General features: G+C 41.1%; 1 protein-coding gene across 2 annotated transcripts; it reads right to left on the bottom strand.

Moving 5' to 3' along the window:
• Positions 1 to 76: 76 nt before the first annotated feature.
• tnni3k (TNNI3 interacting kinase) lies at positions 77 to 14539 on the bottom strand. 2 transcript variants are annotated; one of them, XM_047342816.1, is made up of 25 exons: positions 14376 to 14538; positions 14055 to 14163; positions 13799 to 13884; positions 13433 to 13530; positions 13118 to 13228; positions 12930 to 13028; positions 12691 to 12829; positions 11988 to 12132; positions 11778 to 11882; positions 11277 to 11371; positions 11020 to 11169; positions 10867 to 10950; positions 10726 to 10782; positions 9843 to 9935; positions 9698 to 9755; positions 9418 to 9612; positions 8084 to 8188; positions 7938 to 7990; positions 6745 to 6797; positions 5791 to 5923; positions 5085 to 5194; positions 3268 to 3327; positions 2997 to 3166; positions 1472 to 1551; positions 77 to 574 (listed from the first exon to the last, which is right to left on the bottom strand). In XM_047342816.1, exons 1-25 carry the CDS (start codon positions 14413 to 14415, stop codon positions 495 to 497), a joined length of 2508 nt encoding a protein of 835 aa, XP_047198772.1. In that variant the 5' UTR covers positions 14416 to 14538; the 3' UTR covers positions 77 to 494. The 2 variants fall into 2 exon arrangements, with proteins under 2 accessions (XP_047198772.1, XP_047198773.1); XM_047342817.1 differs by lacking the exons at positions 77 to 574; positions 1472 to 1551; positions 2997 to 3166; positions 3268 to 3327 and adding an exon at positions 3340 to 4195 and having other exon boundaries at positions 14376 to 14539.
• Between the last annotated feature and the right edge of the window lie 766 nt (positions 14540 to 15305).

The following is a 15305-nucleotide window of genomic DNA, read 5'->3' on the forward strand; positions in this document are numbered from 1 at the left end:
CTTTTCTTTTGATATGTCACTGACTGACTGCTTGTGTGATTTGGACGTTCAGAAAATAAAAATGAGAAATTAGACGGAGAGTGACCTGTTTATTTTTTTGTCTTAAAACATTAAATTGTGTGCACATTCAAAGTTGAGATCATTAGAACATTCAGTGGTTTTAAAGACTGTATTTCAGATGTATGCAAACCATGTACACAAAAACAACATTATTTATATTATTATAATACAGGATCTAGAAGCCTAAACAAAATTTAAAAAAAAGACATATATCAAGTAAAACTAATACAAGTGTACTTTGAAACTGGGAAATGTGTACTGTGAATTCACCAACACACTGTCCTTCTATCAAATACAGTTAAGTCTGCAGCATCGACCACTCCTGCCATCTACTTACAATTCTACTTACATCTACAATACAATTTGACTAAAAGTCAATTCTCTAACATATTGATGGTCTAAATCAATATGGCCGTCACACAGAGCGCTGGGTGTCAGTTACTGTCCTCGAAGCTGCCGCTGCTGCTGTAGGACGAGCAGAATCTCATGGTGCTCATGGGGTCGGACACATACCCTGAAAAGCAGCAGCAGTGACACCGTGAGACACTGTTAAGGTACAGTTTCATCTGTGGGATAACAAGGCTGGCAAAAAACACACTTAGAACTATTTACATTTTAGAGATAAAGCTGGTGATCTTCTGTATTATCTCCTTCTGCCAACAAATCTCATGAAACCTTAAAAAACAGTCAATTTATCATATTTATAAATAATAAAACTTTATTTAAATTAACCTACTAACAAGGATTTTCTGTGTATTATTATTATTATCGTCCAAACTATTGAAAATGCATCAGTGAGCCACACTGTCCCGTTAGGTGAAATATTTAATAATTTCTATGAATGTAGACACTGGTTTATTTTGGGTTGATACATACACAGTGTGTTTGCCATTAAAACTCAATGTGGACCATATCTGTATTAATCCACTGCTGAAAATAGTCCAGAACAAATACACTATGTCCTTCTGTTTAAGTAGCATTTTCTAAAAGCACTGTGTCCAGCTGCTTTAGGAAATTACTGAGTCCATTTAGGAATAGATATAAATGAATATTTTATGTATTTTATTAGAAAGGTGTGAGCTTGGGGCCGAGTGCCACACAAAGGGTAGAAAAACGTGTTGACAGACTAGCATTTGTTTACAATAGCATCAGCCTCGTCCTTTAAATTACTATTAATTGCAAAAAGCAGAATTTAACAAGACAATTACATTAAAAAAAACATTTATATTTAATATAGGATCAAATTAGCAATAGCACTAGTTAGAAATAAAGGAGAAACATATTTAAGGAGAGGTTTTAAAAGCAAATCTGAAGTCTTAATTTACTTGCTTATCCTAATTTGAATCAGAATTGATTCAGTGATATAAAAACTATTACTGTCACTATAGTACATGTAGTACTGCACACACACCATTTCGATCAATGGGAGGAAACTGCATATTCCGTCGCATCTCCTCCAGTGAGAGGCCTCCAGACGCTCGCCGCTGCTCACTGAAAATAAAATAAATAGAAATCAACCCCAGCTCTGACACTCTATATACATACCGCTTTGTTTACATGGAGGGAGACAGGTGAGATGGAGCTGGATACAAGCAGGGGAAATTCAATATGTAATGTCCGACCTACCTACACCAATACCAGGCTGCTCTCACTTTCCCCGCGGGAGAGCTTTGTACAACATTTATAGCAGCTTTGACAGCGTGTAGATTGTGGGTGTTGGATTTTTATGTGGTTGAATTAGCATTTGTGCCAAGAGTCGAGTGCAAGAACCAGGAGAGGCCTGAAGATTTAATGAAGCGGGCAGGAAATTACTGACACAGCCACAACACAATAAGCCCACCTCCTGTTACAGGACTCAGAGTGACTGTTACTAGGCTCCGAGTCCACACACACACACACACACAAAGCTCAAAGCCAGGCGTCCAATATAAGCCTTCCTCCTTGGTCAGAATGCCATGCATGTTTTATTGCAGTGTCTTTCCTTTGTTTCCTGTTTGGAATCTGAGCAACTCCTCCTCACTGGGACAGTAACTGGTCTACAGGATGTGGTTCGTACAAGCCCAGACATGATGTTTGTGGAATTCATGTCAGAAAAGTTTCAATCTAGACACATTTCATTGAATTTCGCCTGGTGAACAAAAACATCAGATTTATAGGTTCATTTATTGCTTCTATACCATAACTATAAAAAAATATCGACATATTTAGTCTCACAGTCACAATGATAAAATGACAGAAGACAAAGTATTTGATAGCTGCAGTAACTGCAGCAGTATCTAGGAGGAGGATGTCAGAGGACATTAAGGCTAAAAACATGGTGTAAATGAAGCCTTTTCGAGTCCAATTTGAATGTCGTGGCTTACAGGCACTTGGATGACACCACAGGAGCAGTATGGAGGCATATTATGTTTTTTTCTGTTGTTTTTTTTACGTCTGAAGAATCAGTCCCAAGTTACTTCAATTGGATTTGGCTGCAACACTGTTTCCCCCTGAAACTCCAACACTTCAGCCACCCCTCCATCGGCATAGTGGTGAGTACTATAGAGAAATATCCTTTAAGATACAGGGGCATGTAAATGCTGTATGACATTAACTACAGTGCTTATATATATATATATATATGTATATTGACTATATATAAGGAAATTATGTATTTATACTGTATGTGTGCATTTACTAAAGTGTCCTTATTAGTTAAAGCTGTTATTTAACTGTTTCAATTAAGAGAACATTTTAATTTTTTCCCCAACATCATAAAACATTTTGTCAAGTTATTAAAACAGCGACTCAGCAGAAGGGGATCATAGCTTGGCTAAAACCTCACCCAGAGGTCGCTATGACCAGTAGCTGATTACTGGGTGCATGTGGACATTGTGCAGTTTGACCCTCGTCTTCTCGACCTCCATCTGTCTGAGGACGCTCTTCATTTCTCTTACCTCTGAGCCCAGCAGGCATAGGCGCGGGTGTTGAGGGCGTACTCGAGCTCAAAGCGAGAGCGAAGGGCGGCCACGTGGCCGCGGCCTGGTCCTCCTCGCCCCAACAGACAGTCAGAGGAGGAGGAGGGCGACAGGGAGCCGCTGCTGTTACTGGAGGCTGGAGACATCAGCTGTGACACGAACACACGCACAGACGTGGAGAATGTCATTGTGCAGCATGTATGTTGTGTGTGTGGGGCTGACATTTAGGAATTAGTGTGATACTATTTACCTCAACGTTGCACAAGCATTCCTCCAGACTGGAGACCACCTCAGGGAACTCAGGCCTGTCCTGAAGCAGAAAATGTGTTTGCGATCAACTATTTATAGATTTTTGTCACATGAAATTGTTGTATATGAGAACCATCAGTAATGATTCTCATACATGCACCAGCTAAAATAATTAAAAAGCATGTATATATCACCATTGTCTTGTCAAATTAAAACTAGACAAAAAACACACACATGCCCAAAGAAATAGACAAATACTGTAACAGAAGTACATTTTCAAGAAAAAGATGGGCATACATTGTGTGTAGATTATCTCATATTATTGAACTCATTCATATTTCATATATAATGTCATACTTATGCAAGAAACTGTGGAACTGAAAGATAACTAATATTAATACACTTTCAAAACACAGTTACAAGGTGCTTCACAAGTTTAAAAAAATGTTACATTGAAGGCAAACAACACGAAACAAAAGCTATTTGAAGATCACACAGTAGCAGAGCACTGATGGAGAAATAAAAAGTAATATCACTGATAAAATAGAACATCATAAACCAAAGCCTCTGCAGGTTATGAATTACAGCCAGTGATTATTCTATAAAGGCATTATAACTCAAATAATTCCGCCATTCAACGGAGGCTCAGGAGAAAACTGTCGGTGAGTTCCTGAGGGCAAACCTGGTCATTTGTTTGTAAAATCAGATGAAAGAGGTTTGACCCAAATCAGACACGCACACAGGTGTATTCTCACTTTCCTGTGTATTCGGCTCATTTTAGTCCACCCACACATGAAGCAAAGGTGAACTCTGCTTCAAAAGCAGCCCTCAGATCTCCTGCCTCACTGTAAAAGAACAAACGCTGTCTCCAGCCCAGAGCTCTTCAATTATACATCACATCCCCACACAGCAGCTCGTCTATCTGCATCCTGGAAAAAAGCAATATGAGGAAAACATGAAATATGAAAACAACTTAATGCAAAAACCTTTTAAAGTTCTCTCGTGTTGATTTTACGCTCCCCCCATAAAAACTCTGTTTTAGTTTTGAATGTTCACATGATCATGTTTATTGCAATTTCAACTTAAATGGATGTGACAGAAACAAGTGTTCACCTGAAAGCAGCAGAGTTAAACATGCGTGTACCTCGGCATTCTGTTTCTCAGGCTTTAACAAACACATTTCTAACCCCCATGGTAACTGTACAGGTGAAGCCCCATGAGAGCTGTCTGCGCGTGCAACCTTCTGATGGCCTTAAATCCCAATCACGCTCTGTGACAGGGGGCGAGCGGACGCCTGGGGGAAGACGTGTCCACCAACGGGCGACAGGTTGTCAGCGTTAAGTGGCAAACAGGACGGAGACGGACCTCAGAGGGAGAAATGTGCCAACATGCTGGGCCTCGTAATATCGAGTCTTAATGAGGCCAAGAAGAAAAAAAACATGCCTGGCTGATTATGAACATCACAGCGTCGAGGTAGGACCATCGAGGTCACACGTGCACTTAACTATGAGCAGGCGTTTCGTGAATGTATCATGTGGGGATACAGCAGTCCCATGTCACTGCTGCACAGACAAGCTGACTCAGCATCTTTGCTTCTCAGAGCTGCAGTACGTCAAGACAGTTAATGACACGGAAGGTTATATCACTGCAGGGTTATTTTACAGCTTGAAACTAAGAAGCCATATTTGGTTCTGCATAAATTGCATTGTGAAGTACACTGTGGATAGAAACTATATTATGTACAAATGTATAAGCTGTTGTGTACATATTAGTAATGAAGACCAAGTTGCTATGATAAATGTTTGAGGGGTTGTTTACCTCTGGGCTTGCGTTCCAGCCTCTCATCAGAAGAGCAGAGATGGGTTTGGGGATGGAGTAGCCAATGGGAGGCCGGATGTGATGGTAGGCCATGTCTGCTGCTGCGGCGGCTGAGGGCAGCAGAACACTTTAAATATAGCTTTAAAACGATTGAGTTTTGTCTGATAGCCTTTTGTCCCGCGTTAGTTAATATTTTATATTTGTGTTAGCTCCAGGGACGTATTGACAGCCGGTGCAGCCACTTTGGTCGACAATCAAATATCTTAACCTATATGAAATGTAATGCCTTTAAGTATTGTTCAGATATAACCTGCTCCGTAGCAGATCGTATCCTGATCTGTAGCTCTGACCTTCCCTCTTAAATTCATTGTTCTGAGCAAAATGCCTCAACTGGTCCTGGATTGCCATGAAATCTGGAAGCTTACCCACACTTCCCCCTGGTGGGTTATAGATCCCTGAACTTTAAGTGTAAACTCACCATCAGGACAAAACTGAACAAAAAAATTGCAAAACTAACATTATTCCCATCAGTCTCAAAATTGTCATGCAACTATATCTTTCTGACAAACCTTTGTAATTTTAAAGGTTTGTTTGAAAACAAGAATGTCTAAATGTGTTTGTTTGATGTGCCTGGGATGGTGGTGGTCTGATGTAGCCCCCCCCCCATGTGTAGCCCTCCCCATGTCCCTCTTGCCATAAAAATTACCAGGTTTCAAGTGGGCAAAGGGAATTTCTCCAGTGAGCAGCTCCCACAGACAGAGGGCGTAGCTGAACATGTCCGCCTTCACTGAGTAGCGGGTACACTGGGTGAACACCTCTGGAGCCATCCATCGCAGGTTCTGCACACACACGTGCACACACACACACACACAAAGGCAATGAGACATTAAATTAAAGTGAAATCTGTATTGTCATGACAATAATTTTGATTTACAGACTGGGTTTAAAAGAGAATAAGATTTAATTTAAAGATATTAAGTCAGACCATCATAAACACGCATGCACGCACACACACACGCACAAACACACAAAGGCAATTAGACAATAAATTAAAGTGAAATCTATTTTGTCATGGTAATCATTTTTATTTCTGACTAGGTTTAAAAGAGAATAACATTGTGAGATTTAATTTTAAGATACTGAGTCAGACCTTCACACACACACACACACACACACACACACACACACACACACACACACACACACACACACACACACACACACACACACACACACACACACACACACACACACACACACACACAATATGAGCCCCAATTACTGACATAAACACTGCATCCCAGCAAGGGCAAGTAGTTCCTCACAACAGGCAGCTCCCGGGAGATGCAACACACTTAACATCAAACTGCAGGCCAAGCACTCTGTGCAGTGATGAGTCAGCACATTGAGACAGAATCTGCGTAAAGGCAGTTTTTTTTTAGCAGGTGGGTAATTGATGACAGGTGCCAGCAGAAGATTTGGCTTGAGCTCCAGCAGAAAAACAGAGAAAAAGAAAAGCGCCTCATCCTCCCATGAATTCTGCAGATGGTGTGAGAGTATTTGGCCAAAGAGAGGAAACAAACTAATTTCCAATGGCTTTTGTTTTGCATGCTGTCACATTGGTAATAAAACAAAAACAAAAGAAGGCGACAGCTCTGACCCCCGGCTGCTTGGTCATATTATCCTCTTTTACAGATTGTAGGAATCTGGATTCTGCAGATGAAGAGAGAGACATACAGTGATTTAAAGAACACACATTTATTGGCAGGTATGTTGTTAAGATGTGTTCAGCAGAGCCAGTGAGTGAACACTCCTGACTGCCAGCGTTACAAAGACCTCACTGAAGTGAAACCAACAGACACATGGCTGCCCACTAAAAGCTTTTCTCCTGAGTGTAGAGATGGATGGTAGATATCACTATGACACTTTTTCATAATATATCATATTAAGAAAACAATGAAATGCTAAGATAATTGGTGCTATTTCATATTTAATGCATGAGAAATGTGTCTGCTGTCATGAATTTAGACTTTAAAATAGAGTTATTATTGTACAGTATGTTATTGTATGTGTTATTGTAGTATTAATATAATAATGCTAATTATCAGCCCAACCCTATTAGATTAAAGTGTAAATAAACATATAAATATATATAAAGAAGTAAATAGAATAATGTTCATCTTAATCAGTCTAACTCTTTGTAAACTCTATGGGTGAATAGCTTAAAAATGCATTAAAGCAAATACATGTTGTTGAATAGCGACCAATGTAGGCGCAAGTGACTCCTGTGGTGAATATGAAAATGTAATGTAACAGCAGCACAAGTCATAAAGTCAGTAAACTGACTCAGTAATGTCAACTATGCACAATATCTATTGAACGTTTGCTCAAATAAGCCACCATAGACTGTATATAAAGATGGACGACATGACTGCTCCCAAAAGTGAAGCCAAAGCGTCTTGATTGCCCCCCGGTGGCTGGCTGCAGACCTCTATACAGCGGCTCCATCCCCTGATCACTACTGTGCAGACTCGGGAGGAAGTGGAGACACGTCATCCATCTTTATTTACAGATTGTATGTTAGCCACCGTGAGCTGCTGGTCAAAGCAGACCATGTGAGGTAGTAGCCGCAAAACTCCTGAGACAATAAAACTGAGCTTCAGTCGATTGCTCGTGTAATTAAGTCGATTTACCTCGATCAATTTTCTACGAATGTTATTTCTCCTTTCAAAGGGCACAGTTTCATCAGTGACATTTCCCCACCAGCAGACAGAAACAAGTTAAAGAGCCTCTGAAGGCGGACGTATTAAACGGTTAATCCATTCATTCGATGCTGCTCACACATCAGCTCACCTCCGAAGTCCGCCACAACCGCGTGTCCATCCTCATAAAGCAGTATATTGTGGCTGGAAGGAACACATGTATTATTTGCAACAACAAACCCTTATTTAGGACTAACTACACCATCCCACCACACATGTTATTACTGTGGCCCCCACCTGTTGAGGTCCCGGTGAATGATGGGCTGGGTGAGGTTGTGCAGGTACTCCATGCCCTTGGCCACGTCGATGGCAATGATGAGCTTGGACTGCAGGTCGATGAGCCTGTGCATTGACACATCATTAAAGCAGCAGCCACTTAGTGCCGGATCAATAGCCCCCGCCAATCACACGCAGCACTTTACACGGATCAATAGGACAGTCAATAAAGACAGCACCTGTCCCCACAGTTAGCGGAACACTTCATCTGGATCAATGATCATCCCCGGCTGGGGGCAGGGGGTGAAGGGGGTGAGGTGCATCTAAGGAGGATAATCAGACCTGAAACAGCCAGTTAGTTCTGTTGAGTAAACTTGTTCTGTGACTCCTCAGGGTAGTTTGACGTCTTTTTAATCTCAGCATCAGGATTTAGTCCCTGTCCTGTGTGTGTGAGGAACCAAATTTTGGAAGCTTTCTTCACTAGATTTGACAGGAGTTTAATAAAAACACATTTTAGATTTTAAAAAAGCTAAATAATACAACAACACTGCAAATATGAACATTCAGATAATGTGAGTTGAGTTGTTGAGTCAGTTCTATGGACCTGAGGCTGAAACGTGTTCGTATTACTTTGCGTGTTATTATGGTGAAGCAGTAAAATTCAATACAAGACCAGACCACACTGTTAAAGACAGACCACAGAAATTAATTAACTTCATTCTGCTAAAGTGTGAGCAACAATTCTACATTAATTGTTTGACAAAGATTATAAATACTCATTATATATCATATTAAACATTTATTATAGGGGGGAACTAACCATTATTTTCACTTAATCATTTAATCAATATAATATTAGAAAACAAAGACAAAAAATGTCCATCACAATTTCCTTTGAATTATTGAAGAATGCGATTTATATTCTCCTGGTCATTCAGTGTAGATCTGTTGTTAACCTGCCATTATTTTAATCATGCAAAGTTTTACTCTTTTTCTTATTATATATATGTGTGTGAAAGTTTAAGAATCAAGATAAGAAAAGATCATTCTTTATTTAATCCCATTGGGGGAATTGGGGGCAAACAGGTTTGCATGTTTAAAAATAATAGAAAAGAATAGAAAACAAGGGAATAGAATAGAAAAGAAAACACAATGACACAAAGATGTCAGCTTTAAGGCAGTCAGCACATCCACAAATAGTAACATCTCAAAATGGTAATAAGAATAAGAATAAAGATTAGTAGCTTGTGTGTGTCCGAGTACTGGATGAAGACTTTATATATACTTGATATACTACGCACACTGCAATACTACACTATACTGTGAGCTCCACTGGGCCATGCACACCACCTCACCTCTTCTGCTCGTGCAGCAGGGAGAACAGTGAGCCTCCAGAGATGTACTGAGTGACGATGGCGAACTGGCTGGGGTCGTCCAGACACGCCCCCACAAAATGGATGATACAGGGGTGGTTGAGGCGACAGAGGATGGAGACCTCTCTGCAGAACATGTCCACGTCTGACTTGGAGCAGCACGTGTTGGCTCGATAGCTACAGAGGAGAGGGAAGAATCAGCCTGTTCTAACAGGAAAGGTCAAATGGCAACTTTATCTGTGTGTGTGATGCGGACGAGTACCGTTTTATGGCCACAATTTTGTTTCGACATTTGCCTCTGTAGACTCTCCCGAAGGAGCCTGAGAGATAAACAGATGTGATTATCAATATCACTGTCAGCTCTACGTATGCTGAATTGAAAACAGATAAGCTATGAAGAGAGTTACCTGATCCGATAATTTCCTTGAACTCCAGCTCAGACAGCTGCAGGTGGAAGTGAGATGGAAGACTGGCTCTGAGCAGCAGAACCTCTGCTTTCTCTGGAAACAAAGAACAGGGTTTAATGAAACATTTAGCCCATAGACTGTATCTGTATATATACTACTAGAGACTTTATTGACAGTCTATGATTAAACTGAGTAGTGAGCCCACAGAAAATTCAACCAGTTTTTAACTCAGAGACCCTCTTCAGATAAATCTGCACTATAATAATCAGAATATTTTATATGTGGTGAATTATTTTAAAAGCACGGTAAATGTTTGGGTCAGATAATATGGTATGGGATAGCTTGGCATGGCATGGTTTACTTTGTCTTTTCTTTGCATGGCATGGCATGGTTTATTATGGCATGGTGCAATTTGGTACGGTGCAGTATGACATGACATGACATGGTATAGCAGTTAATGTTTTAAACTAGACAGATGTTTCAGTTTCAGTTACCAATATATTTTCCTTTTGAGGCCAAAAATGTTTTTTAACCCTTATGTTTTTGTTTAGAGGATTCAAACTGGGGATTCATTAAAGTCAGATCAGTTGATGACATTATGAGATATTAATAATAACAATAACTTCAATTTTGATAGCTCCTTTCAAGGGACCCAAGGATGCTCTACATATTTGAGGGAGAAGGACATATTTGATATTACACATGAATATCACACAGATGGAAACAGATTTACAGTTCACATATCCCAGATTTCACTGGTAAGAATATCATCAGCAGCTGAGAAGACCCTTTCCCTTGGCAGCAGACAGTGTGTGCTGTCATGTCAGCTGACAGGGATATGAAGTGTGGGGAGAATCTGTTGTGCTTCGCTCCGTCTCACTACCTTTAGTCATGCTCTTGATCTTTCCCAGCGGAGACGGAACAGAAACGTAGGAGCCATCTGGAAGAGAGTCGACACATTCAGGTTAATGAGCAGACTTACGTGATTTTATTCCATTTAATAACTTTAAGAAGGGTGACGTACCCCCTCCTGGTTGGGAATACTCATTGCAGGGGGAGTCATCAGGACGTGTGTAGTGTTTCAGTAAGGTGACGATGGCATCGTGACCTGGGAAGCACAAAGTGAGTGGCAATACTTCTTTTTTTAACAGCTAAATTCATCAGCGTCAGAAGAAACCTTTTTCATACGCCCACATCAGGCAGGTCTGCTCGTCCTTCTCCCCGCTGGACCTGCTCGGGTCACAGGCCACCAGGTTCATGTCTGCGCCGCTGTCCAACAGGAACTGTACCAGGCGGATATGGCCGTGGAAACAGGCGCTGTGCAGGGCTGAACGTGTCACATCACACACACAGTAACAATGAGACTCACCCCCGCTGGCTTTGCTCTTAACTTGGCTGCACACGTAAACAGAGACGTTACGGTAGAAAGGTCACCTGTGTGTCCGTCTCGGCCCTGATGGTTGATGCTCATAGCGTTCTGACCCAGCAAGAACTTGATCATTTCCAGGTCTTTACCGTAGGTGCACGCACTGTCACAGAGGATTTACTCATTATCACCTCCTCAGCACGAACAATGTGTTTTAATTAAAGGAGACATATTATGCAAATGGTCAGGATCATAATCTTAATTTGTGTTCTTGCTTGAAAATGTCCACACGCTCTAATGTTCAGAAAACACAACACTTAAAAAACTGCAAAACCTCTTTTCAGCCTCTGTCTGAAGCAAATGGTTTTTGCTCCTGTCTCTTTAAGGCCCCCTTTACTGTGGAACTATATAACACAAAAAAGGAAATAATGACTGAAAAAGCATAATATGTCTCCTTTGAGGGTGACGCTCATAATGTGAAATTTTGTCATGTGACATATAATTTGTGTCTCTGTACAGTATATGAATGAATATTTTTTGCAGACTATAGATAGAAAGCTGCACGATACCTGTGAAGTACCGTCTCACTGAATATGTTCTCCTTTGAAAGACTTTCTGTTCCAGAATGTTGTATAATCTCCTTCACCGCTGCAAACTTGCCATTGTAGCATGCCCTGATGAAACAGAACATACAGAACGACCGTACGTTTTAGTAGATGAACGTCTGTATCATCGACTAAAACCTGACAGGAGGCTACAAACACTGTGAAACCATTTACAGGTGTAATGGCGTGTCCCCGTAGATGTTGACAGAGTGAGGCTGCACATCGATGTTGCCCTGCAGAAGGAAGCTCACAATCTCGTGGTGACCAAAACGAGCGCAGAAGTGAAGAGGGATGTGATCTTCGTTGTCCTGAGCGTTAACTGGAAAAAGGGGAGCAGTAAAAGTTGGAGAAAGTTCTCGTTGTCATCTCTAAACACAGAATCTTGTCAGCTTCCCTGAGCAGTGGCAGATCTGGGTTGTTTCTAAATTGGGGTTCATAAAGGGGGGGCCAATTCCCACAGAGGGGCCAATCATATGTTCAACATCCATGCACCATTCCTGATTCAGTAGGGTGAACATTTAAGTAATTCCTTCCAGTGTTAGCTTTATAGCTTTAAGCGAAGTCCCACATGAGTGAATATATTTTGAGAATTGTTCACAGCACATTGTATACTTAAAAAAAGCTTTAAAAATTGTCACATTTATTGGTATTACTGTCAGCTGGGGCCAGTGCCCCCGTAGCCTGGTACCTGGATCTGTACCTGTGCATTGAGATACATCTGTAGGTTTAGCAATTGGATTCAGCATAAAGGCTGCTTTTCCCCCATAGGAAAGTGGGAAATTATAGCTACAGCATTGAGATATGTTATTATGTTTTATTTACAGGACACTGACTCAAGTGAATATTTACTAAATGTAGGAAATGTCTGGAGTTTCACCATTGGCTTTGCTCCCTTCCCCCATCAGCAGTTTGATGATGCTGAGGAAACCCTTGGCTGCAGCCAGGTGCAGTGGCCGGTCCCCCACCTCACCACTCACATCCACATCTGCCCCAAACTTCAGCAGCAGCTTTGCAACCTGGGACGCAGGAATGTATATTTTCAGTGTCCAATTTGAACAACTTTGAGGCATCAAGTGCATTTCTATCGGCAGCTGTGGTTAAACAGGAGCACTTTACCTGCTCGTGGCCATTGTAGCAAGCAATATGCAGTGGAGTGAAAAACACAGCGTCTTGGACGTTCACATAAGCCCCGTGCTGTAGGAGAATATCTGCTGCCTGGTTGGGGACAAATGACAAAATTACCATTGTGCAGAAGCCTTGAAAAATCAATAGCTTTCCTCTGGTGCACCAGGGTCATCTCTCACCTCATGGTGTCCAGCCAATGTAGCGACGTGCAGGGCAGTGAGGGCGCCGTACCCCAGCTGCTGCACATCTGACCCTCCGTGGAGAAGAGCAGTCAACAGCTCAGCGTTGTCCTGTGTTATAGAATCAAATCGATACTCACAACAGAGCCACAGGGTTTTACACTAACTGAAGATACGGAGCTGTAAACCACACTGGCTTTGACGGTACTTGCACTCCACCATGTGGTAAAATGTAGAAAGCTCTTTATTGGACGACAAATGAGACAATGACGAGAAAGACAAAGGTTAGACAATGAAAGAATCTGAGATCTTCACCTTGTAAGCTGCCAGGTGCAGCGCGGTGAACCCGTTCCTGGACAGTCTGGAAGGACGCATGCCTTTGAGCATCAGGGTGCGGATATGGGCCTTGCTCCCTGGTTCCCAAATACCAAACAGAAACAAATGCTTCATTCAGGATCAGGTTTATTGTGAATGAGGTCAGGATTATTGGAGCCACAGATAAATTAGAACTTCCTATATTCAACCTTTATGTACAGAATATATAAATCTACTGTTCATTTTTAACGTGTTTAAAACTGGAAAGGTCATCTCCAGACAATAACACCAGTCAGTCTTTAGTAATCCTTCCCTCCACAGTCAGAGTTTGTCGGGGAGTTATTAATAGACTCCAGTCATGCATACCTCCACACACGCAGCAGAGATGCAGCAGCGACAGCCCCTTCTCTGTGCGGTAGCTTACATTCACCTTCTGAAAGGCCTCATCGGAGCTGAGCCACAGAAAAACAACATCACCGGCTTGAGACACAACTGAGGCCTGACTGACGCAGAACAGTTAGCAAACCGAGGAGAATACAGCCATGACAAGCACTAATGTTAAATTGGATTGAATTACATACAATGAGTTGCGATTTTGAAATGTAAAAAATGTTTTTGTCACCCAAAAGCAAGTTTGAGGTCCGCGAGCTCACTGTCTTTGAGCTTAAGGTCGTCTTCCAACTTCTCAACGATGACAGAGTACGACTCGCCCACCTTCTTCTTCCACTCGTCTACACAACATCGAACATAGTAACGACTTAAAAACATTTCCATTTCTTATTATCACCTATAAGCAGAAATATCTACGATTTACCTTCTATATGAGTGTTATATAAATAAAAAAAAGTGAATATCAATCATGTTGAAGTGTGTTATGTTAGTAAAGAAGTAAAACACACAGTTTTAGACCTGAGCAAATATCACACGCACACAAAGCCATTACCTGTACACGTCTGAGACGGTCTTGATTTGTAATTTCCCATTGAAAAGCTTCTTCTCTTGTAATGCGTGCACTGTGTAGTTTGGTGAATGACAGTAAAGCAGTAACACAATCTCTCAGTTGGACACAATTGCAAAGGTCCAGATAAAGGGGGGATTGAGGCTGTGGGCTAAAAATAAACAACTGTGAGTGGAATGCCAAACTGATCTCCCTCCAAATGCAAGCAAGTGTGCATCAGTGTGACCCTGTGTGTGTGTGTGTGTGTGTGTGTGTGTGTGTGTGTGTATATATAAATGTACAGTGTGTATAAAGCAAGATCAATGTACAGTTTTTGCAGAATGTAGGAGAGACTGATTGATGGATTTCAGGCACTTTACATTTCTCTACTTTTATAGTTCCCTAATAATCTGAGTGGATGAGGGGTTCCCAAACTTCTTATATTATGCCTGTCAAGCATTTCTCACAGCAGACATGCTGACTTGTCACGGCAGCAATTGCAATTACTAATTAGTTAATCTAACTCAGCAGAGCACGTACTCCTGCCAAGGCTCAACTTAAATTCAATCAAGCTGCACACACTCATAAATATCAGTCCTCTGAATATGTCCAATTTTTTTCATCAGGTTCCTTGTCAAGGTATAAAAAAATAATATAAATCATTTGCTTAGCTGACCCCAAAGTATGTGTAGTTTTCATTTATTTTGGGGTTTATTCAATCTGTAAGCATGTCCAATTTTTGTTGAACTGTTTATTAGGTATTATTATCAAGATGTGGGGGGAAAAATTGAAATTAAGAAGAGGCCTTTTTTAAGTTGAACAGACATGTTTTATGTATTATTCCAGAAAAAAGGAAAGTGTGAAAAAATCACACTTAGATTTTGATGGGGTCCCAAACACTCGCAGATGGGAAACAGAACAGTACAAGGGACAATA

Source organism: Hippoglossus stenolepis, chromosome 14 (genome assembly GCF_022539355.2).
Source record: "Hippoglossus stenolepis isolate QCI-W04-F060 chromosome 14, HSTE1.2, whole genome shotgun sequence".
In the NCBI taxonomy this organism is placed as follows: domain Eukaryota; kingdom Metazoa; phylum Chordata; class Actinopteri; order Pleuronectiformes; family Pleuronectidae; genus Hippoglossus; species Hippoglossus stenolepis.